Below are 21,673 nucleotides of genomic sequence, written 5' to 3' on the forward strand. Positions count from 1 at the left end.
AGTGGTGCGAAACCACGGTCAAGGTATCGGGAAGATCGTCGCAGAGAAAAATAAATAACGAAAGAGTTTAATTAGAATTCGCACGTTATGTCGAAAGTATTCAACAACCGGCAACAAAGACTACTAGGATCTACAAGATGATTCAAAAGTTCCACAAATCGATTATTTCAAACGGTGTATTTTGTGTACAAAATTTTAAGATACAAATTCCTGCGTAAATAAATACCATAAAAAAAAGTTGTTCAAACATGAAAACATCAATCTTTTCTGATGTAGAATGCATCAGGTCATTCCAGTAGGCTCACATTCAAGAAACATGAATTTCGTTTCATCCCATTGTTATTTGAATTCGTTTTTTGATTTTCTGTTCTCTATCGCTCCACAAAGTTATTACACAGGAAGACCAGTCTGAGAATTTGACACAAAAAACACCCTTGAAATGCAAGGTAGTACTTTTAACTCACCCTATATATATTCGCTCGCATTCGCCTCTATTTCTGAAATGATCCTTCGCCCAGCAAGTTCGGTTGTTGCTTTAATTTTTATTCTTCTTCTTCTCTCACGAACTCTACGTTCTCTTTTATCCAAAGTCTAGCGTGTATGGTTTGATGCTATACATAGACCGACTTCTCTGCAGTCGAACAATTCATGCCTATAAAAACCTGCGGATTGTGTTACTATTTAGTCCGTACGCATACACCTATGTAAAGTAGAAAAATATTTCAGAGTTGCAATCAACCAGCATGATGGTCAATTGTACCTATGTTTATGGATATTACGTCACCAAACTTTGTAAAATGCAGAAAATTTCTGAAAGAAACTTCAACACATTGAATCTGCGTCCTCGCCATTTGAAGAACGGGTCGAGGAAAAAAAGAATCGACCTTCCATAGAGGAATGCCAGATCGCGGTTAAAGAACAGACGGATCTTTTGGTCACACTGTCGTCGAAATAATTCTGTACATATACATACAGTATGTAATGAGAACGAGATTTTCTTGTATCTTGTGAGCTTGTATGATATGGACATCGCGTGGAACGAATAGACCTACTCCTGCTGATCGCGAGTGATGATTCATAGCATGACGACACGATATATCAGGGCCAACTTACGCAGCTTCCTTTCTTGAATGAAATGAAAAATCCAAACGGCAGTGAATTTAAACTTTTCATCCAAGTAAACTACGCAGAGATATACTCATGTGGTATTAAAAGTTCAGTCCTTTGGAGACATTTCTGCCCTGCTCCCACGCAAAGCGATAACGACGAGAATCAGGAACAAAAAAGGATAGTACTACGAGATAACAGCCACCATGAGATAAGAAAAACGCATCTCGTTACTACGACATAGCTTTGTTTATTTCTACTTCAAGAATAATTGGATGGAATCATCAACAATTCAATTTTTAGATATAATTACACTGTCATCTATGAGATCTAGGATTCCCTGTTGAATGATATCCGGTGTATGCACACGTGAGCAAACGAAGCGTCATTTTTTAATATTCAACCACACATAAGTGCGTGCATGCTTACGACTCGAGAGTTGACGAATGAATAAATTACTCGTGCAACGAACGAACGGGTTGAAATATTTAATGACAAGCTAAGCAGGTGCCAAAGAACGTTATACACCTTAAAAGGTGTGCCAATGTAAAACAATAGGGGGTGACCTTATACAGTACTTGACAGTTATCAAACTTATGGTTGACTATTATACAGAATACGCATCGTCTTGATTTGGGCATAAATAACAAGAAATTAGTGAAAAGAGCAAATGGGTAATGTCATAGTCGTGGACCCTGTTGCGGATTTATTCGTCGTGTTAGAATAACATTAATCCGTGACGCATAAAATAATGATAATCTGTCGCTCCTCCAAAATTTCGAAAGATTTTTGCATATATCAACATTTGCAGGTTAAGATGGTTTGTTTTTGTTCTTGTTAGATTCTTTTAGAAAGCCGACAATCAGACTTGTATAAGATGACTTTAATGAATTGAGTAATTTCTTTTTACCAATTAAACGGGGCAAAGAATAATTGGTGCACAAATGGTCATGGTCAGTGATTTTTCGTCACGGTACCAAAACTGGAGGAAATGAATTAGAAGTATTAACTTCCGGCTGCACCTGTTCGCTTCAGGAGGCGTGGTCCATAAAAAACAGCGAATTTTTCATCATCAACTTTAATTTATAACAAGGAAGATAAATAGCAGAAAAACACTTACTCTTGAGAACGGTCCATGCAGGAATCCCTAACGTGAGGTTTCAATGTACCATCCCACTGCTGAAAAAAATTGATATCTCTTTTACTCTTGCTGAATTCGAAACCGAATTTTGAGTCACGATAAGCTGAAGCATCAGAAGTATTACGATTCCATTTAAAAGAATCTTGGGGCGGTCATTAAAGGGCAAATAAACTGGCGAGAAAATTGTCGTAAATGACTAGCAGAGACTGATGACAGGCCAAAATGGCGAACACAAGAAAAGTATTAACAACCAACGTGATTCTTTTGTCATAATTTCACAATTAAAAGATGTAACTCCACAATTACCTTCTCCACAACACAGTTTTCGGTTATTTTATAAACGCGCAAAAGTTTACGGCCCGTTTGTTAGGATAGAACTTCCTCGACACTCGCCAACTAAGGAGCGAGCAAAAGCTGTCAGTCGATCCAGTATTTCGACTGTCGCGCTCATAGTTTCAGTGCCATATGCGTCAACTATACGACATATCACTTCCGATTTCCGGTTGAACCTGGAAAGATTTGAATTCGTTGAGGCAATGGTTGAGGCTACCGTCTTGAGTTTAAAGATCAATAGTTGATACGTTGGCTGATGATTTGATCGAATATCAAATACCAATCCTATCGTAGAAATTATTATGTGACAATAAAAAGCTTGAGCAAAAATCCATAAAATAATAGCTTGGCGCAGATAAAACATTTAGCTCTTGAATACTAAGGTGCTATTGAGTGGATTCAGCGCAAGTGATAAGGGATAACAAATTGAGACTTCAGATTTGGATGTAAAAAGAAAACCAGCGTTTGATAGAATTGCGATTAACATTTATTTGAGTAATTATCATCAGAATAGTAAATACCTAGATACAATACAGAACGTCTCAGCGAGCCAACTTTTTATTAACGGTCGTAACTATTGATATCATAAGGGATCGAAGATCAATTCTCAGTAACAGTACAATCTGTGTTTCAAATCAATTATCTAATTGCAATGAGTGGAGTAAAAACTAAAAGTTGTACATTTTAATTAATTCCTAAACTATGAATAGCTACCTGAAAATTTGCACGTATTTTTTATTTCTGTTTGTTTGTTGTTATCTTCAGACATCGTGAATTATAATGAAAATATTTCATCATAATTCATATTTCCCGTGGACAACTGGGCATCTTCAAGCAGTTGCCTGCCAATTTTTAGGCCGAGGGTAATGTCAGTTTGCAATAACATGTGATGGTTAAAAATTGATGATATTGAAAACAATTATTTGAACAACATACGCGAGTGAACAGTGGTGGGAATACATGGGTATAAAATAAGAGAACCTAACGTTAATTACCATTGTGCCGAGACAAATCCGTGTCTACTTTAATTTTCTTTCTTAACTCAACACATTTTCTTCTTAAATGGCATCAATGTCAAAATCATCTTCTTCGGAGTCATTGGCAACAGGTTTCTTAGGCTGCTGCTGCTGTTGTTGTTGTTGCTTCAACGGTTGCTTAGCTCTATCATCATACTCGATCTGTGAAAAAAAAAAAATAATACTAAATGTTAAAACAAGCAAATTCGAAGCCTGGGTCATTGCGTCGGTAACACATGCATTACCTCCAGGTCGTCGTCTTCTTCTTGGGAATCAGAATCTTCTTCCTCAGCTTCTTTCAACCATGTAAGAAATGGAGCGGCTTTGTCATGGATCTCCTGGGCCAAGTCTTTCGAAACATATTTCTTGCTGACTTTGCTGGCCCACTCGAGCAAAGCCTTTTCCTCCAGAATATCAGCATCATAAAATAGCTGAGAAAAAAAATCAAGGGCACGTGGTACATCACTAATTGTAAAATGCTTGGATTGTGAAACTCCTGTTGTAAGAATTTACGGGAATTTTGGCGTGATTCGAGTTACGTCTAATTCCCAAAGATAAGTCAACTGATAGAAGAAAAGTTATTACCAGACGTCTTCTTTACCTTCAAAATTCCGGGTACTTTGGGCATCAGAGAATCTTTGTGTAGAGCGATGACCTGTTCGATTCCTCCCAATAAATATTTCTGCGCTTTGGCGTCATCGTGTGTAAAACGGAGTAAAAGTACACGATGTTTCTTAACTTGTAGTGCCAGAGCGTGATCGAACAAAAGCTCGGCAAGAACCAATGGAGCTTTGGATTTAATCTCCAGACGTTCAGCCTCGGCAACCAACTCCTTGTGATTACCAAGCTGGCCGGCATCCCGCCGGCGTTTGACCAACTCATAAAAACTATCCATTCGTTCTTTCTCAGATTTTTCAAGATCATCGCTGATAGTCATTCCCTTTGCTCCATCAGTCAAGTCCTGAAGACGAGCTCTAACAGCCTCCTCTGATACATCGACTGCCCACTGATCATACTCGTCTTCCCCAGCAATTTTCGTTGGTGCTTCAACTATTATATTAGTTGTGCTGTTTTCGTTCTCCGGAGAACCAGAACGATCGCCATTGGTATCGCCATTTGTCTTCTTCGACCGTTTGCCACGCTTGCCTTCAGTGAGAGAACTTCCGGTTGACGCTGGGTTTAAAGTTGGTGGATTTTTTAAGATAAAAGTATTAAGTTTGTGATTAAACTCCAGAGCGCCATGACGACCGCAAGCTTTACAGCCTTGGAAGATTGCCATCCTTTTTACAGATAAATCAGTCTCAGGGTTATCACACGCCGGGCACAGAACATATTTCCTAATAAATCCATCCAGAAGATCTTGCAGCTTGGCTGCGTCGTGGGACCCATTGACGATGTATCTGTCATTTTTGAAGTCGAATTGGGTTTGGGCACCAAGTTCACATCCGAAGTACTTAGTAGGGTACGTTGGGGGTCTGTCAATGGCCTTAGCAACTTCAATCATGTTGACCATGACGGTTTTTATGCCATTACCTTTGCCTTCTACCTTGGCTTGGATCCGAGGCATTTTATAACGATAGAATGGGTCTTTGACCGCACGGTTTACATTCAAGCTCCCCATGGTGACTGGTATTTTCGCCTTCTACTTCTCGCAAACTTATGAGTTCGTACAAACAGTAAAAACTTTTGACGAGACGTTTTTGCGAAACGAAGAAGCAATCTGTGAATAGCAACGTTGAGAAACAACGTTCAGTTTGTCTTTGCTCTATTCTCTCGGGTGTTTTAGGAGCTCAGGTTGGCAACGTCCTCAAACTTCTGTACTTTATCTTGACGGTTTTGAGCAACAGTTTGATTGCTGAGCGGCGACCTTTCCTGGCAGTGGCTACCTGCTGGTAGCAAATAACGTGTCAAGTCAGGGCTGTTTGTGGTTGTTGCGGTTCGGTATCCCGCGCTACCTAGTGACGACAGTCACGTTTCCCTGAATGGTTGAAGCTTCCGATGTCTATTACTGCAAAAAAATGATCGAATTCTATCATAAAATTACTGATCATCGTGTGAAATTCGAAAATGTTCAAATCACGGAGCAGAATTCAACTAGCTTTGAAAGCATTCGTGTGGAGTAGAGTAAGATGATCACCTGGAAAATTTTGAGGTCCTGTGTTTGGGCAGGACCAGATGGTTTAGAAATCGTTGGGTGGTATCTTGGTGCGGGTTTTGCCTCGGTCTGGTGGGCACAGGGGGGTGGTCTTCAATGATCATACACGCTGCCTGTCTGCCGCTCTTGCCCTCAATAAAGCTTGAACACCACGCCGGAATTATTGTTCCACCGATTGTCGGTGAGGAAAAATTTATCTGTATGGAAGAGATGGTTCTGCTGATCGAGGGACGATTGGACAATGTCCCGCCTCTGCCGCCTTTACCGTACACCGATCCTTTCCCTCTGGATGATATCCTGGATGTTTCTATTTAAACAAACAAGTAAAACTTTGATGATCAATCTGATTTTTTTTTTTTTCACAAAACAGACAGAATTTCATATTATCATAATCATCATTGCTTTACTAACGTAAATTAAACCTTACTCCAACATCTGATATTAGATGAATGAAAATATTATCTTCGTAACTTCTAATTCAAATCACTGTCATCCGGTAGGCATTATTTCAATTGCCAAAGCAAAAAAGAGGTGCAACATTCAACTAATACAATTATTACGAAGGCAGTGTGATCCTTCGTCAGCTATCCTATAGGCGTAACCGTGGTTGAAGGGAGGCTGTGATGAGCACCATTGGATAAGATCCCCGAATCTCCGGACATTTGCAATTACGTATCAACATTTGTGAGCGTTTTAGGTTCCTTTGTTTATTATTGTTTTTTTTTTTTTTTTTTTTTGGTTTCGACTTTTTGATAATACTATTTTAGCCGCATATGTTGCTCGGGGGATGTCTTATCGGTCATTTAGACGGTTACCGGGAGGTTTTAAACCCAGGGTCATGATAGCGAAAATATTTTTGTGCCCCGTTACAACTTGAAGGGCCTCGACGATGATGTTAACTGAACAAATGAAATGAAATGACTGTCTGATAAAAACGTGAACGAAGATGTCAAGAGTCGAGACATCGCAAACCGGAATTGCACTGTTTCGGGTAATGTAATACGCCAATACACCCATTGATTATGAGATAATTGGAAGAAAGGAAAAAGTCGATAAATTTTAATTACGAATCTGCAAACAAGCCGCGTATACATAGAAGACGACGATCAAAAGCAAATCGAAAATCTGTATTTTTTCATCAGCTACCCAGCGAAATTAATTGAGAAAAAAATCAGGAGTATTATGAAATATATAAGCTGCGTTGACACCACTGTTGACACCATGAAGCTGCAGTAAATATTGAGGACATACTCTCAATGAATGAGCAAGACTTAATCCCCACTAATTAGTCACTAGAAATTAACAACCTCCGATATTTACTGCCATTGATTTTTCAAAATTTTAGATTCAGGTGCTACCGGTGGGCATAGCTCTAACACGATTCGCACACGGCCTAGATTCAGGTTTATCCGCATTTCTATTTTATAATCGTAGAAGAAATCTGTGCACAATTTTCATTTCTATGCTGTTTTCGCTGGAGGTAGATGAGAAAAGAACAAATTTGCAAGCTATTCTAGAGGGTAAAAAATTCACGACACATATCAAGACACAGCATGCAGTGCTAGCAGGTGGTATCTCGAGTGATTCATCCAAAGAAATTTGACGAGCTCTTTAGAATTTCGGAGAAAGTTTCGTATTACGTGATGTCAGTGAGATGGGATTGAATAATTTCGTAGCAACGACCTTTTTACGTGCGTACATGGGTTTAATGTTAACATATTCTGTTTATCCGCTGTAGACTACTCCCTCCGTTTATTTCTTTTTCATTTTCCAACAAAATTGTCTGCTGTGTACGGAGTAAAAGTGATGCACGTATACCCGAAGATGCCCGAGTGTCGTATGACGTAATTTTTCCATGTGATGCGATATGACTGCCAAATAATCAGCGTGTACCAGATCCGTAACTTCAAAAAAATCCGAACCTACAGCTTCGGTGATTAATATTTTGATTCATCGTCAGATGAGTCCCGTTTAACGCAGGACGGACGGTCCGATTTCCATAGATACCGGCAAGATCATTGATCACCTGCTGCACCGAGATTCGCATACCTATACCTACGCAATGTATGTATGTATGTATGTATATAGTAATTGACGAAAAACCATAATTTTCTCACAGCTATTTTTTATGTTTTTCATTGATGCAACGTGATTTGTGTGTATCATAGATCAATTTAGTCAACCGTTTCGCACACCGACCACTGTGGACCTATGGTAGGCACCTAAATGTATCTGGCGCATTTTTATCTTCACATTTTCAAAAGATCACCGGTCGACATATGGCACGCCTGTGAGTGACACGCGTCGAGAAAATAAAAAACATATCAACTTATCCATCCCACGGATTTATTTCTGCAATTTCGATCGAATGTGTGCTGCAGAGTGATTGTAGTTTGTACGATTGAAAGGGATGGCGGAAATTGATAAAAAATGATGATTCAAAGAACCATGGATCGTTTCGGGACCACGAAAGGGGTTGCGATTGATCTGCATCTCGGGATGTGCAGATCGCATTTAGGTATATCAGCCGGATGATCTTCTGTACAGTTCATCAGCAGGAGTGCAGCACGTGAATTACCTTCTCGCTGATGACGCATAAGTCGAGATTTGCGTATGGTGTTTCCCGGTGTGTCGCTCTAAGGGACGGACGTCGATATACCTTCAACAATACGTACGTCGTCGGAGATTTGATTCGCTACTGAATAGGGTTCGCCGTTCGTGTCCCGGACGAACTCACGGGTAGGTAATATCCTCTTTTTCCATTTTGATATGCGCAAGCGTCGTTTTGTAAAATCAGGCGTCGAGGTGGTTCCTATTGATCGTCCTCAACGACGCCAGTGACGGTCGCAACCGTACCATCAGCGGTTGCGGGGTGCAAAACGCGGATAGGTCGTCGGGTCCGGATGGACAAGGTCGAATTTTCGCGAGTGCAATGCGGAAAATTTGCCAAACCGTGATACACACACTTATACCTACATCGTGCACGTACACGCACATACAACGGAATGGGTCACTGCATGGATCGACCCACCGCATGATGATGCGGACTTTTTTCGCCCTCTCTCTCTCATCACACATTATTCCAAAAACTTTTCATCAAACCTGTACACTAAATAACACCTGTCCTCAATTCTCTAAGAAAAATGTAGTCATACACCTCTCAGCTGGTTAAAATGCATCCTCTTACATACTCAGTCGCAGTATAGGTATATACCTATGCATTTACTGTATTTCTCGCTGTATTTACGTGCCTATGTATATCGTACATTATACATACTACAATAATCCGCGAATCGTTTGGCTTCATTCGCCTATAACGTGTATACACACAATAAAGAAGCCATTCTGACATATTGTTTTATCTTTCTTTTTCTTTTTTATTTATTCTTATCTATCCGTTCTCCCATTCCATTGTATCGGTATTAGCTAATATGATTCCTTCAATTTTATCGATTTATCTGTTTACTTATTTATTCATTTCAACGACTTATTCACCGTTTCTATTGTGCTCATATACGCATGCATATCGGTATACAGATATATGCTTGTTCCGAGATTACAATTTAATGTTGTGAGTCCGAGTCTACACATGAAAAGGTCAGGACTTTGCGTGGCTATAGAAGGTCACTGCCGCACCCACGTAAGATTATAACAATTGATCAAATCCGAGGATCAATTTACCCTTAGTGTAATTGTGTACGGTGTACGTACAAGTTAACTTCAACTGCGAGAAACAGCTATAAGGCCTGCGATAATTGTTAATGCAGGCGAATGACGGATACATAGGTGTGTAATATACATATTTGTGTACAACCGTGCGATATCGAATCGTGAACTTATTCCACTCGCCTTTATCATTTATCATTGTCATGAAAAAGAAATTTCGACGATAAAAGGTACAAATATATAACAGGCATTTGGATTATTTCACCAATAATTCGTGGTTAATGACCATGATAATTATAGTTCAACGATTAATGTAAAAATAAATAATTCTATAACTGCTGCAATTACCTTCCGAAAAGCGAGCGATATTTGTCGCGAATTGCGTAATCGGGACTATATAACGCTTGTAACGAGTTTATCGAACGTATAGGTGGGGATACCATCATGCGATGTGAATGAAAATCAATCGAGTATAATTCCGGATGTGCATAATAGTAATACGTTAATGTGTCCATTTGGTGTCCGCATTATCGGCGATACATGACGTAAGCATCATGTGCTCGTGCATGCATTTCGTTTTCACCCGGAATTAACCGTATAGGTGGACGACCTTATTTTGCTTATCGCGGTTTTTCTACGTCAAGAATAATTTACTCAATTATTTTCCAAAAAAATGGATATTCAACGTCGGAAAAGTTTACCGAGCTCGTACCTGGTACGATCTGGTTTTCCGCCCACGTATCGCCAATGAAGACGTGAGAAAATCAAATTTAGTAATACTTCTTCTAATTTCTTAACAGCATGACCTACAGGTATAGCCGTGGAATTAGATTAGCTTTTTGTAAGTACTCATTCGATTATTTCCTATATATTTTCGTGAAAGAGAATTATATACAGATTAACAAGAAACCGAATATGTAATAAAAAAAATAGCCCTGATGTTTGCATTAAAATTCCACATATGTATTTAACTTTAGATTCAACGTAAATTTCGTTTTTAGCAATGAAGTAACAAGTAACCCGCCTATTCCAATTCATTCTGCGATTGTGCAAAGTGTGAGTGACGGAATGTGCATTGCACACAGCATAATATACACATGTGTTGTATACTCATTTCAGATATTATATTGCGTAACGATTTTTCAAAAGGAATTTGAAAAGAAGGAATAAAAGGAAACTAGTCAAACGGGATCGTTCACACCGTACGTAATTTTTTTAAATACACCTATACGCTGCTGTTTCGCAGCCAGCAGAGACTTTACAGCTAAATCTGATGTTGACCCATTTCAGGTTATTGTTATTATACAACCCGAAAATTAACATGGCATTATATTAACTAGGAGTTTACTTTCTGCGTTTAAACTTCAACGAGACGAATCGATGCGAAACTCGACTAACGTAAGCCTACCCTGCGGTATGATATAGGTATCGTTGGTTAACGATAAAAATTCATATTTCAAATACACATACGTTATACGTATACCGAGAAAACTTTGGAATGTAAAATAACGATGTAAATACAAGACGAAAATCGAAACCCCACGTATATCCGACCCTCGACAATATACAAGTCGATGCGCATGAATTCTATGTTAATAAAAGGCAATCAATGGATATTTTATACGCATATTTCATCCGGAGTTTATGGGAACTAATAACCGCATATCACATTGCGTGGAGTTATTTCTCATTTGATGACTGTTGAACAGAAACTTTATATCATGTCTATACGCAAGAGAAATACGAGTTCCTTCTAGGGATGTCTCATGGAATATTCCAGATCCACAGTTTTGTGTAGGTACACGATATGTGTGTGTCTCCAAATAATTCGGAGACCATATAAGACACATCTCCATGCTTACTACATTCATTCTCTAACAAGGCAACGTAAAAATGACGGTTGCTGAATAAAGTGCGATATCATAATGTACGTGGATCGCGAGATATTTACGCAGTATGAGCTCGTGAATATATAAAAAACGAAGTTAATGTTTATTTAGCAGCGATATAGGCGCAGCTGTTGGCAGTCCATTTGGTCAAGTTCGAGTTATATCTAGATACGCAATTATACGATCACCATCAGGTAGCACCCCATGTGTCACCGATATTACCGTGTTTAAGTTGTGACATTAAAAACCATCCATTCCACATTGTGTTCGGAGATTACATACACGATACATTCAGCAATCCGAATCTTAAGTAATGAAAGCAGATTACACGCTCTCAGCGGCTCTCAACGCGGTTATGATAATTGTACTCACGAATTCGTGATACTCTTTTCCCAAAACAAAAAAAAAAAAAAAAATAAGAAATTTCAAGCGAACGAATAACGAAGGAGAACTTCAAAGAATATCAAAAGTAACGTTGCGGCGAGGAAAAGCAATCAGCGAATCATCGATTTTCTTGTACATCTACGAGTATAGAAAATTTTCTGAAAGTGAAAAGCAGAGGGTAATTGGCCTTGAAATTTGGCTCGGCCACTGTGTAATGTTTTAAGTATACAAGCGTTATCGAATATTTTCGTACCTCACTCGTTCAGTATGCCTGCTCGTCTTCTGTAAAAAGCTATTCGGTAACCGAAATGATAAATATCTGAATTGATAAGATGAAAAATGAATCCTGTTGCCATTCTTTTTGGTATCTACTTGGAAGTCAAGAATCCCGTAAATCATTGTACTGAATGTGTACGTATACCACGCAGGTTAATCGTGACGTTACGATCCCCGACTACCCACATGACGTCAGATCGTAGACGTTAGTTAAATTATAAAGATGACCTTTTTATAAACCACGCACCCACTACGTTTGTAACTTACGTGACTGCAGTAAACACGTATGATCAAGTGCGATGTTGAAAAAAACGCATGATTTTTGTTTTTCTACGCCCTTCTCAGCGATAGATCATATTATCTCTTGTAGAGCCAAGTGCGGTGATTTACTCACGCGTTGTATTGTACCCTTTTCTTTTCTTTTTATTTCATCATCGTTGTTGTTTGGTCAACAGCGACGATGAAACCAAACTAGATATCGTCATGCCAACCGTCCCTATCAAGAATTCAGCCTGCTGCACCGTTTTGTCGCAAGGGTCAATACATAGTGAGAAAATTATAATCGCGAGAATAAAAAATATCATTAGCTCACATAAGTAGGCATATAAATCCAACGCATATTATGTACCTATGGGTACATACATGTATTGATGTAGCGTTAATTTTTGTAGAGTTGGGAGGGTGAAATTATCTTAATTTCTACATTCTTGCATCTTCTTTTATTCATTCATTTATTCATTTTCAAATCTATGTATGTGAATTCAATTGGAGTGGAAATTCTTTTTCCAAAAACTAGAGGCGAGAGCGATTAGCTTACAGGATGACGTAATGACGAAGCTGTTTTCGTACATTGAAAACGTAAAATCAGGACGTTGGCGGGGCGGTGAAGTTTAAAATAAACTCCTAATTATAATGCTAAAAAATCCACGGATGAGTCAATGGGGCGGCAGATTTGTTCGCGCAGAATTACAGGCGGGGATTTAATATATTTGGTCAACTTATTGAGTTAGATAATTCTATTTTATACTATCTGCGTGCATTAAATTGCATGATATGGATACCTATTTTGGGATCAAAACAGAACACACTATCTCCATACAATGTTGAAAATAAGAAGCTGGAGGCTATCACTACAGTAGGAGGATTATGCTATCACAAATCTGAATTTCAGTCTCGATAATCCCGTCCCATAAGGCGTGAGGCGGAACAATTCGTATTTCAAACGGTAAATATCACAAGTATGTAGGCCATTTTGAATATGGAACAATGTGTCGTTCCATGTGATCCACATCTTTTCAAATATCGTAGATACCCCAAAAAGAGCGAAGGATTATCGATTTACGAATTAAAAAAATACTACCGCGAATAAATCAAACGCTCTTATTCATTTCCAAAATGGCTGTTGATAAAATTAGCGAACCTATAGCGTTATTTACGTTACAAGATTCAAGTTATTTAAAACAAGAAAAAAATTAAATCCTCACCTTGACGTCGATGAAAAGTCATATAAAATGGTATCGCCCTGCTGGACGGCCGCCTTTAGCGTGAAAATTAAAAGAAAATCCACAAAAAATCCAAGACAGATGTTTCGCCCTTTTGATGAGCACCCAAAGTCGCTGTGCAGTTTTGGTAGGCTGAAAATAAAAGAATAAAAAAGTAGAGAAATTCGGTTTTCGAAGAAGCATGCACGGATTCTGGCACCACAAATCCTTAGATTATCTCTGAGAAAAAATACAACTCCTCGCACTTAAATGATTAACCGAAAAACACGAAAAAACCTACTTCTTGCTGAGAAATATGGAAAAACGGTCCGCTTCGGAGCACGGTTGCTGCTTCAATATAATTAACTAAACAATCGACAATCTGACTTCCGCCGTAAGATAAATCGAGTCAAGTGACGCACTAAGCTTGAGGTGTTCGTGTTATTTGTACTGAGATTCTTCGTATAATTGAACAAAAAATTTAGATGTAATTAGTAACAACAGTTTTCGTAATTACCTGTCAGTTTGGCTGAGGCAGAGCAAGATCAGTAAGTGACATTTATAACCTCAAAATTGGTCCGAAATCGCATGTGCTGATGATCGTAGATTCGCAGACGATGGTGTCAGTGACATTATGAATTGTGAGAACACTGGTTCGTAAATTTAGGATTCGCTAACTGAAGACATTTGGAATTCAGGTTCAGTGAAATTTGTTAATTATAATTCAAAAATGACTTTTTAAATTGTTTTAACTTTGGTAATCTCACCTTATTTTAGTTTCGAGATATGGTGTGGTATAACCTATGAAATCTGCTTGTGGAATATTCGAGAGTAATTTATTTTTTCAGATGTGTTGCAATATCGCGCAATTTTAAATTTTCATTGAGATAAAAATGACTTTGTCCTAATCAGGCCATAATTTTTTTGCTTCCATATAACAAGTACTGGCCTAATGCTTGAATTATCATTCTTCCAGAAGAAACTGCAGTAACAAAACAGTGTAGACAATGACTTCACCGTACACCTGTATCACATGTCGAGTGGCATTCAGAGACCTGGAAATTCAGAGACAGCACTATAAATCTGACTGGCACAGATATAACTTAAAGAGAAAAGTAGCTGACTTACCTCCTGTTACATCAGAAGAATTTCAAAAGAGAGTGATAGCACAACGCGGCAAAGAACAAGAACTGAAGCAGGACAAATCTTATAACTGCAAAGCCTGTAGAAAAAATTTTAATACCAGAAATCAATATGAGAATCATATACTATCGAAAAAACACAGAGAAAATGCTTCGGTTCTAAGTAACAGTGACAATGAAGGTGAAGGTATGGAAATCACCACCAAGACTCCTAAACACGGCGACAATTCATCAGTCAAAAACAATAGTCAAGTATTTTCACAATCAAAAAATAGCACCCAAGATGAAGACATTGAAATTGATTCTGATTCAGAATCGGTTGACTCGGATGAGTGGATAGAAGACACTGAAAATCCGGTAAAAAATAATGACTGTCTATTTTGCAGTCACCACAGCAGGTCGTTTGTGCGCAATCTTAAGCACATGACAGAAGCTCATTCGTTTTTCTTACCGGATCCTGAGTATTGCATAGATCCTAGAGGACTGCTGATATATCTTGGTGAAAAGGTATATGCTGGATTTATGTGCCTTTGGTGCAACGATTCCGGTAAGGCATTTCACAGTGCAGAAGCTGCAAGAGCACACATGATAGATAAAAGCCACTGCAAAATGCTGCACGAGGGTGAGGCGTTAATAGAATATGCAGAATTCTACGATTACTCTTCGAGTTACCCTGACGGGGAGAATCAGGATCCAGATGACGAAGTTGAGATTCCAGAACTTGATGACACAGATTATCAACTGGTGTTACCATCCGGAGCAACGATTGGGCACAGATCTTTGATGAGGTATTACAAACAGAGTTTGAATCCAAATCGGGCAGTTGCGCTACCAAAAAAAGAAAAATTGCGCAGAGTTTTACTGCAATACAGAGCTCTTGGCTGGACAGACACACAGAAAGAGGCTACTGTGAGGAAAGCTAGAGATATTAAATATATGCAACGAATTCAAGCGAAATATTCAACACAACTGCAGTTCAAGGCAAACAAATTTCAGAAACATTATAGAGCTCAAGTAAATTTCTAGGCATTAAGTAGAATACAGTTACATATATATCATCAGTTTCATCTAATAAGCAGCTTGATGTTTGTTTTTGTTATTTGAAAGTTCCTTTGAAAAACAATTAAAGCTCTCAGAGGCTTAAAAAGAGATTATTGAGAAAATTTGGCACTCTGTTTGTACTTCTCACGAATTAGACAACACCATTACCTATAGTATATACCCCTGTAATGAAGTACGATTATAGTAATAATTTCCGGATGTTACAACGTGGTTGTTACAATGTACCATTTCAGTTGTATATACTTACTTCAATATAAATAGTAAAATAACATTTATTTTAATGAAATGATTTATTCATTTTCCTGGACATCCTTAAGAAATAACATATATGTATACATATAATACTTCATTATTCATTTCTTCACACTTCACATCAATAATATTTAAATATTCATTTGTAATTCATTAACTTCATAAAATTTGGCATATGGACCCATTTTTCAATGCATAATAATAACTACCTCTACAAATGAGTTAGGTATATCTCTGATAGAAAATCACAAAAAATATCAGGATAACAAGTGAAAATTCCCTGCAGTTATTACAAATCAACTTGGTATTGCAATATATTTTAATTTCTCGAATTTGCATTAATCTCATCCGCGGATGAGTATACTATCAATCAGTGACCATAATTATAAATACTTTGGCTCAGAACTGTGGCAGCTGCAATTTGTAGTTGATTGATTAATCTATCACGAACTATAGTTCGAGTAGCAAATGAGGAAATGGATCAGTTTTAAACATGTCCGTTTGCGTTGTAACGGTATATTCTGCACCTGCGGCTTCTTTCGCACAATACTTGTAAATATAACATCAATCTTAAACGTTCTTAGAAAATGTAACATTCATATATAAGTATAATATATTTCTATATAATGATATAATAATTTTTTTCGGTCGGCTACTTCAAAGTATGTTGTAAAACAGGTTCTTTCGTTTTCCCTTAAACTTCTAATCAATTGCAACAATAACACGAGCAATAACTATGTTATTTCTGTATACACACATGTATAGTACTTTTAGATACTTAACTTTCTATACTTTCGAAATATTCAAGGTATATCGTTAACAAAAGCTCTTTCAGAACATTATAGACATAATACATGTATAAATAGCGATATAAATTGCCTTTTGGTATTATAATAAGTATTCAGAAAATTCAGCTCAATTGTTCGTATTTGTCTTTTTTGTCTTCATTTTTCAAATGAATTATCATTAGAGAGCTTTTATTGTCACGTGTAAACGGTCCAAACAGATAAAACATGGATATATCCATACCTATGCAATTATAATTTTTGCATAGGTATATATGCATCATGAACATATTAGGTTTAACAGACTACAATCTGCCTGTTGTGCGTTGGCTTTTTCTCTCACAGATCCATTAATAACTTATTATTCTAAAATCTTTACCATAAGCTTCAAGGCTTCGTGCGGTGGCTCCGGTCTGATGCTTTCGTCAATTTCGCAGTAACGGATCTCGGCTGCTATTTCGAATCCAAAGTTTGTACAGATTTTCTGAGAATATATTCCGGTTGCGTCGGCTTTGAAGACCTAAATTTTTCCGTAGAAATCATCAGAGCACGGGAATATTATAAATGCGAAATTTCACATAAGATCAAGAAATTTCTACTATATTTTCCATGTAATTGAATAAATTAATCCATCAGAGTTTGCCAAAATGGGTAAAAAAAAATAGGTAAATATAATATTCACACGTTGGAGTGGACAGAAAAGAAAACCATCCATGCAAATGAACTGAAGATCACATGCGCTGAAAAATATTAAAATACATAAATTAATTCTGCAGATGCACAATACTCTAGTTCAATTTTGACTTTTTATCAGAATATTTTTGAAATTTTAACAATTGAGGTATTTTGCGCTACACATTGCACATTGGTAATAATATAGGTAGCGATACATATAACTTTAGGGATCAATAATCAGGCAATAAATTAACAGAAGTAAAAAAGAAAAAAATTTCCTTGACTAATTTTCGGAGTGTATAATTTCACCTTAAACCCAGCTGCTCTTGCTGTTTCCATGCTATCGGTCATCAGAGTAGAAGCTAATCCTTTGCCCCTGAAGTTGTCGGCAACGCTTAAAATCCGGCATTCAAAAATCTTATCCACGTGGTACTTTGAAAACAAGTCGACCTTTTCATTAACACCATAGAGCAGACTAAAAATTATTTTGAACTTTTCATCAGACATTTCAAGAAGGCGAGATTCCGCCTCTTCTCGTTCGCCTTTTCGCACGGTCCCGTTCAGAGCGACGCCCGCAATCTAAAATCATTTCTTCAGCATGACTTGTTTTGGTAATCTTGTAGATTTACGTATGCGTAAATAAATAGAAACTCTATCATATAATTAATTTATCATATGTTTTATCATTCATACTATATTACTATCATATTCGCATCATTCACAATTGGGATTCAATAAATCAAACGAGGAACAAAGTACGAATTTCAGCTCAACGTTTAGGTACTGGAGGTGTGCCGGCTAATTATGTCTAGATACGAATATGTGAAAATGAATTTGAGAAAAGCCCGCCTCACGGGTTAGATTTTAATGAATTCAATTCAATAATAAAAAAAGGTATAATTATGGCGAGTAAATTTAATTTACCAGTCCATCTTCGGTGACAGCCATCCGTGAAAATCCTTGGTGTAGAGTCGCCAAGCTATGCGTTTCCAGCGCAACATGAGGTTCGCCACGTTCACAGAGCTTGACCGCTCTGTTAAGAGGTTCGTCGGCGAAAAAATTATCTCTCAGGTGAACTATCACGTCGGAAAATCTGTCTTCCGGGATTGGCACAACTTTCAGATCGGGAGCCATGTTCTGTAATGAACAGGGAAATTCAGACGCACGCGTCTTTGGTGAAAGCTCCAGCTACAGGGATGAGGGTCCAGAGAATAAGGGTGAAGGCTTGGTTGTCTCTGTTTATATTGATTGACCCAGTTCCAACCGATTTTTCCATAGAATTGCATTATTTTCCAATTGCATTATTATATCGAAGATACCTCGGCACGAGTGCTTTACCGAGTAATTGAGTCGCTTCAATCATTTATTATACAATCCGTACCCTGTGCTCAATGGAGTAGATTCAAATGTTCTTTTAAAGATACAGATACAGGTACAATATTTTTGCGCGGATCATATTTCTCGCGCTCTGGTATGGATTTCGATCTGAACTTTAAATGTGCTCGTACAATGTTAATATTGCATGAGCAATACATTTTTATAAAATCTTGTATAGATAATTTGCAAAGACTATAAAACAGAAATAAAAACTCACGAGCAATGGAGTAGGCTAATTATAAATCACTTTATACATTTAGGTACAGAGATTAAGCCAAAACCACATACATATTGAATACTAACGTGTACATATATTTTTTTCATTACGTTCCAAGTAATTTATATGATGTTCCTATGTTCTAGAATTAAATATAATTTTTCTAAGCATTAAAATGAATATATATCTATATACTACAAACGAATTGCAATAAACCTAAATAGTGTATCCACTTCACTTATGCGCCGATAATTGATGTAGTTTAGGAAACTGTAGCAAGGTGTGGTATAATATCGTATCGCATATATTTAAGGTAAACTTATTACTATCACATCGCATCTCATTAATACTTTTAGCTGGATCTTCGCAAACTACTACGATAATGTAATCTTGGTAGTTGACATAAATTTAACCATGTCAGCAGAAATTGTATCATGGTGGAATCGCACGGTTGGGTGTTCGCGGGTACACCGTGAAACTAAAAATATTAGTAGAGAAACTAATACTCGATGCTTTTTACAATAAATCAACTGTAATAAACTGGCTACCAGAGTACTGAATCTGGCGATGAGTCTGTGAAAAAAAAGCTAGGGAGCTAACAGCTTTTTGATCAGAGACTACTAGGGAAGTTATACTGGTGAATGTACTTTACAAAGGCTGGCTAAGAGCAGAAAAAGAAATAGAGCTGAGTATCTGTGGGAATATGAAGTATCAATGGACTCTTGCCTGAAACATTTGGTGTTTATCTGTCATGATTTTTATTGGATATACATGTCACGATCAGACTTATTGGGACAGAAAATCAGTACCAAACATCTTGGAAATATTTTACAAGCCACGACCAGAAGAACTGAGTATCGTGTTTAATACGCAATCCTGTTTCTCTTTCTTTCACTAACAGCTCTTAGGTATTGTCTGATTATAACGAATCTATTTGAAGTTTTCATCGATTTTGATGTATTGGAGATCATGGCACAGAGCATACATGTCCAAAGATCCTGTCTCTGACGCGATATACCCTACACTATGTTTTTCCAAGTATTTCAGTGCAGTTATTTACAATTTTTAGAAGAGTATATCTTCATCACCTTCATCGAGCATGTTTGCCACATCTACGTACTTTCCTGCTTCGATACTCGCTAACCGTGCAGCTTCGGTCTGCAAAACATAATACGAAACGTGAATCAAAAGGTATTACAAGTGATTTGCATGCACATGGATGTATGTTGATTATTAATCGTGATCTTATCAAGAGTCATCTAATAATCTTACCTTTGCCTTGGCAATCTTCTTCTTATCCTGGATCTTCTTCAACCTATAGAATTCCTCTCTTTCTAGCTCATCCAACTCTGAAATAATGTATGCTAATGTGCGTTCGATTCTCGGGATGATAACATGCTCAATGGCATTGACACGTCGATTTGTGATCTTGATAACTTCATCCAGAGTTACAAAACTTGTCTGTAAAGATGCAAGCTCAACGAGCAGCTTAACAGCCTTTTGATAATTTTTCTTCAACTTAGCCAATTGTTGACCACCTCTAGCCAACCCAGCCAATTCATAAGTATCTGTACCATCTGTATAAGATTCAAAAACTGGAAGATTCACACCAGCAACATTGTCTTTCTTGGAACGAATTTTAATCTGCGCCTTTGTTACGTTTTGAAGTACCACTTGATTGAAGTCACCTGTCGCAAACTTTGCCTCTGCCAATGAAAAGGCTGCTTCCTTCATTACTTCCCCCATCAAAGTTTTTGTCTATAAATGTAAAATATGATACAAATCACATTGGATAAGTCAGCACTGATAACTTCCGAATAGCAAACATGAGTTCAGTCTTTGAATGTAACTTGTGAACAACTCAAACTAAATGAATAAAAGCTATAAACAGGTTTCTTACACCTGGCTTAAAAAATTGAATGCAACAAGTTTTCAGGAAAAATCTTGTAACATATGTCCATACAACATCTAATCTTTAGGGGGACATTATGAAGCATGTTAATTTAATAGTGAGGAATCACCTCAATGATTTTTCCTAAAATCATTCTGAATCTCATCTGTAACGCGTCTGCTTTCTTCTTGAGCAATCCATGTCCCTTTTGTGCTCCAGCCAGACGTGACTTCATCAACATCTGGGCACTGAAATCAAGTGAATAATTAGCTAGGATTAATTTAGACTCCTTCATCTATAATAAATATGAGATAGCTGGTGAACTACATAGTTAGGTTTTCACCTTCAGGTGAAGAGCAAAATTTTGGAAATACAGGAGAATATTATAGAAAGTTCTGATTCAAGTGAATGACTGGTTGAAAGACAAATACCAAATTATTCAATATGTGTAAGTTATTGATACTCCCAAATTTGTTATTCCTAGGGGGTTACACCCACTTTTGGAGGCAGGTAAAAACGCATCACTAATATGAGCGCATATTTTTAGGAGGTGGGTCAATATCACCCTAGCATATTGGAACTATTAGACATGAATCGTGAGGCGAATTGATCGCTATACTTACCCCCGAGAAGGGAAAATGGGTAGCCTGTCTTTTCCGGACATATTTCTTCCGAACAGCAAGCAGACAGAAATGAGTTTAATCAGCTGACATCTGGAAATGAACCGTTCCTTGGTTTATCTAGAGTCCGGAAACGAACCGTGAAAAGCATGTGATGAAATATGGACGAAATCAATGACGACTCTGCGGGTCAGCCTCATGGAT

At 37.6% G+C, this 21,673-nt stretch overlaps 5 protein-coding genes and 1 long non-coding RNA gene across 9 annotated transcripts; 2 read left to right on the plus strand and 4 right to left on the minus strand.

Annotated features, from left to right (window-relative positions):
• Nucleotides 1-464: 464 nt before the first annotated feature.
• Nucleotides 465-5,220, minus strand: LOC112694775 (eukaryotic translation initiation factor 5). Its single transcript, XM_025746640.2, has 5 exons — nt 4,199-5,220; nt 3,843-4,028; nt 2,555-3,759; nt 2,228-2,286; nt 465-662 (listed from the first exon to the last, which is right to left on the minus strand). The coding sequence occupies exons 1-3, from the start codon at nt 5,216-5,218 to the stop codon at nt 3,640-3,642; spliced, it is 1,326 nt and encodes a 441-aa protein (XP_025602425.1). The 5' UTR covers nt 5,219-5,220; the 3' UTR covers nt 465-662; nt 2,228-2,286; nt 2,555-3,639.
• LOC105685256 lies at nt 5,127-13,890 on the minus strand. 2 transcript variants are annotated; one of them, XM_025746641.2, is made up of 4 exons: nt 13,750-13,890; nt 13,452-13,601; nt 5,735-6,059; nt 5,127-5,605 (listed from the first exon to the last, which is right to left on the minus strand). In XM_025746641.2, exons 2-4 carry the CDS (start codon nt 13,471-13,473, stop codon nt 5,566-5,568), a joined length of 387 nt encoding a protein of 128 aa, XP_025602426.1. In that variant the 5' UTR covers nt 13,474-13,601; nt 13,750-13,890; the 3' UTR covers nt 5,127-5,565. The 2 variants fall into 2 exon arrangements, with proteins under 2 accessions (XP_025602426.1, XP_025602427.1); XM_025746642.2 differs by lacking the exons at nt 13,452-13,601; nt 13,750-13,890 and adding an exon at nt 8,331-8,487.
• On the plus strand, nt 9,546-12,248 carry LOC125501508. The gene is made up of 3 exons (XR_007279098.1): nt 9,546-10,259; nt 10,420-10,620; nt 10,709-12,248. It is a non-coding gene; the product is annotated as an uncharacterized LOC125501508 (long non-coding RNA).
• On the plus strand, nt 13,859-15,938 carry LOC105685152 (zinc finger protein 622). 3 transcript variants are annotated; one of them, XM_012399010.4, is made up of 2 exons: nt 13,859-13,996; nt 14,425-15,938. In XM_012399010.4, the coding sequence occupies exon 2, from the start codon at nt 14,456-14,458 to the stop codon at nt 15,614-15,616; it is 1,161 nt and encodes a 386-aa protein (XP_012254433.2). In that variant the 5' UTR covers nt 13,859-13,996; nt 14,425-14,455; the 3' UTR covers nt 15,617-15,938. The 3 variants fall into 3 exon arrangements, with proteins under 3 accessions (XP_012254433.2, XP_012254431.2, XP_012254432.2); XM_012399008.3 differs by lacking the exon at nt 13,859-13,996 and adding an exon at nt 14,003-14,146; XM_012399009.4 differs by lacking the exon at nt 13,859-13,996 and adding an exon at nt 14,003-14,146 and having other exon boundaries at nt 14,428-15,938.
• A 19-nt stretch (nt 15,939-15,957) lies between these two features.
• LOC105685159 lies at nt 15,958-18,831 on the minus strand. The gene is made up of 3 exons (XM_012399016.4): nt 18,289-18,831; nt 17,674-17,943; nt 15,958-17,209 (listed from the first exon to the last, which is right to left on the minus strand). The coding sequence occupies exons 1-3, from the start codon at nt 18,496-18,498 to the stop codon at nt 17,051-17,053; spliced, it is 639 nt and encodes a 212-aa protein (XP_012254439.1). The 5' UTR covers nt 18,499-18,831; the 3' UTR covers nt 15,958-17,050.
• A 138-nt stretch (nt 18,832-18,969) lies between these two features.
• LOC105685144 (V-type proton ATPase subunit D) lies at nt 18,970-21,610 on the minus strand. The gene is made up of 4 exons (XM_012398998.3): nt 21,473-21,610; nt 20,980-21,097; nt 20,231-20,716; nt 18,970-20,116 (listed from the first exon to the last, which is right to left on the minus strand). Exons 1-4 carry the CDS (start codon nt 21,511-21,513, stop codon nt 20,024-20,026), a joined length of 738 nt encoding a protein of 245 aa, XP_012254421.1. The 5' UTR covers nt 21,514-21,610; the 3' UTR covers nt 18,970-20,023.
• Between the last annotated feature and the right edge of the window lie 63 nt (nt 21,611-21,673).

This window comes from Athalia rosae, chromosome 1 (assembly GCF_917208135.1).
Source record: "Athalia rosae chromosome 1, iyAthRosa1.1, whole genome shotgun sequence".
Classification (NCBI taxonomy): Eukaryota; Metazoa; Arthropoda; class Insecta; order Hymenoptera; family Athaliidae; genus Athalia; species Athalia rosae.

What these genes read in the sequence shown, in the direction of transcription:
- LOC112694775 (XM_025746640.2), bottom strand. Translation starts at nt 5,218, where the DNA reads ATGGGGAGCTTGAATGTAAACCGTGCGGTCAAAGACCCATTCTATCGT. An exon ending in AAGTACCCGGAATTTTGAAG is followed by an intron (nt 4,029 to 4,198) that starts GTAAAGAAGACG and finishes TTTTTTTCTCAG; the next exon opens with CTATTTTATGATGCTGATAT. An exon ending in AAGAAGACGACGACCTGGAG is followed by an intron (nt 3,760 to 3,842) that starts GTAATGCATGTG and finishes TTTTTTTCACAG; the next exon opens with ATCGAGTATGATGATAGAGC.
- LOC105685256 (XM_025746641.2), bottom strand. Translation starts at nt 13,473, where the DNA reads ATGACTTTTCATCGACGTCAAG. An exon ending in GACTTTTCATCGACGTCAAG is followed by an intron (nt 6,060 to 13,451) that starts GTGAGGATTTAA and finishes TTGTTTAAATAG; the next exon opens with AAACATCCAGGATATCATCC. An exon ending in AGGACCTCAAAATTTTCCAG is followed by an intron (nt 5,606 to 5,734) that starts GTGATCATCTTA and finishes ATTTTTTTGCAG; the next exon opens with TAATAGACATCGGAAGCTTC.
- LOC105685152 (XM_012399010.4), top strand. Translation starts at nt 14,456, where the DNA reads ATGACTTCACCGTACACCTGTATCACATGTCGAGTGGCATTCAGAGAC.
- LOC105685159 (XM_012399016.4), bottom strand. Translation starts at nt 18,498, where the DNA reads ATGGCTCCCGATCTGAAAGTTGTGCCAATCCCGGAAGACAGATTTTCC. An exon ending in CTGTCACCGAAGATGGACTG is followed by an intron (nt 17,944 to 18,288) that starts GTAAATTAAATT and finishes AAATGATTTTAG; the next exon opens with ATTGCGGGCGTCGCTCTGAA. An exon ending in CAAGAGCAGCTGGGTTTAAG is followed by an intron (nt 17,210 to 17,673) that starts GTGAAATTATAC and finishes GGAAAAATTTAG; the next exon opens with GTCTTCAAAGCCGACGCAAC.
- LOC105685144 (XM_012398998.3), bottom strand. Translation starts at nt 21,513, where the DNA reads ATGTCCGGAAAAGACAGGCTACCCATTTTCCCTTCTCGGGG. An exon ending in CCCATTTTCCCTTCTCGGGG is followed by an intron (nt 21,098 to 21,472) that starts GTAAGTATAGCG and finishes ACTTGATTTCAG; the next exon opens with TGCCCAGATGTTGATGAAGT. An exon ending in AGAAGATTGCCAAGGCAAAG is followed by an intron (nt 20,117 to 20,230) that starts GTAAGATTATTA and finishes TATGTTTTGCAG; the next exon opens with ACCGAAGCTGCACGGTTAGC.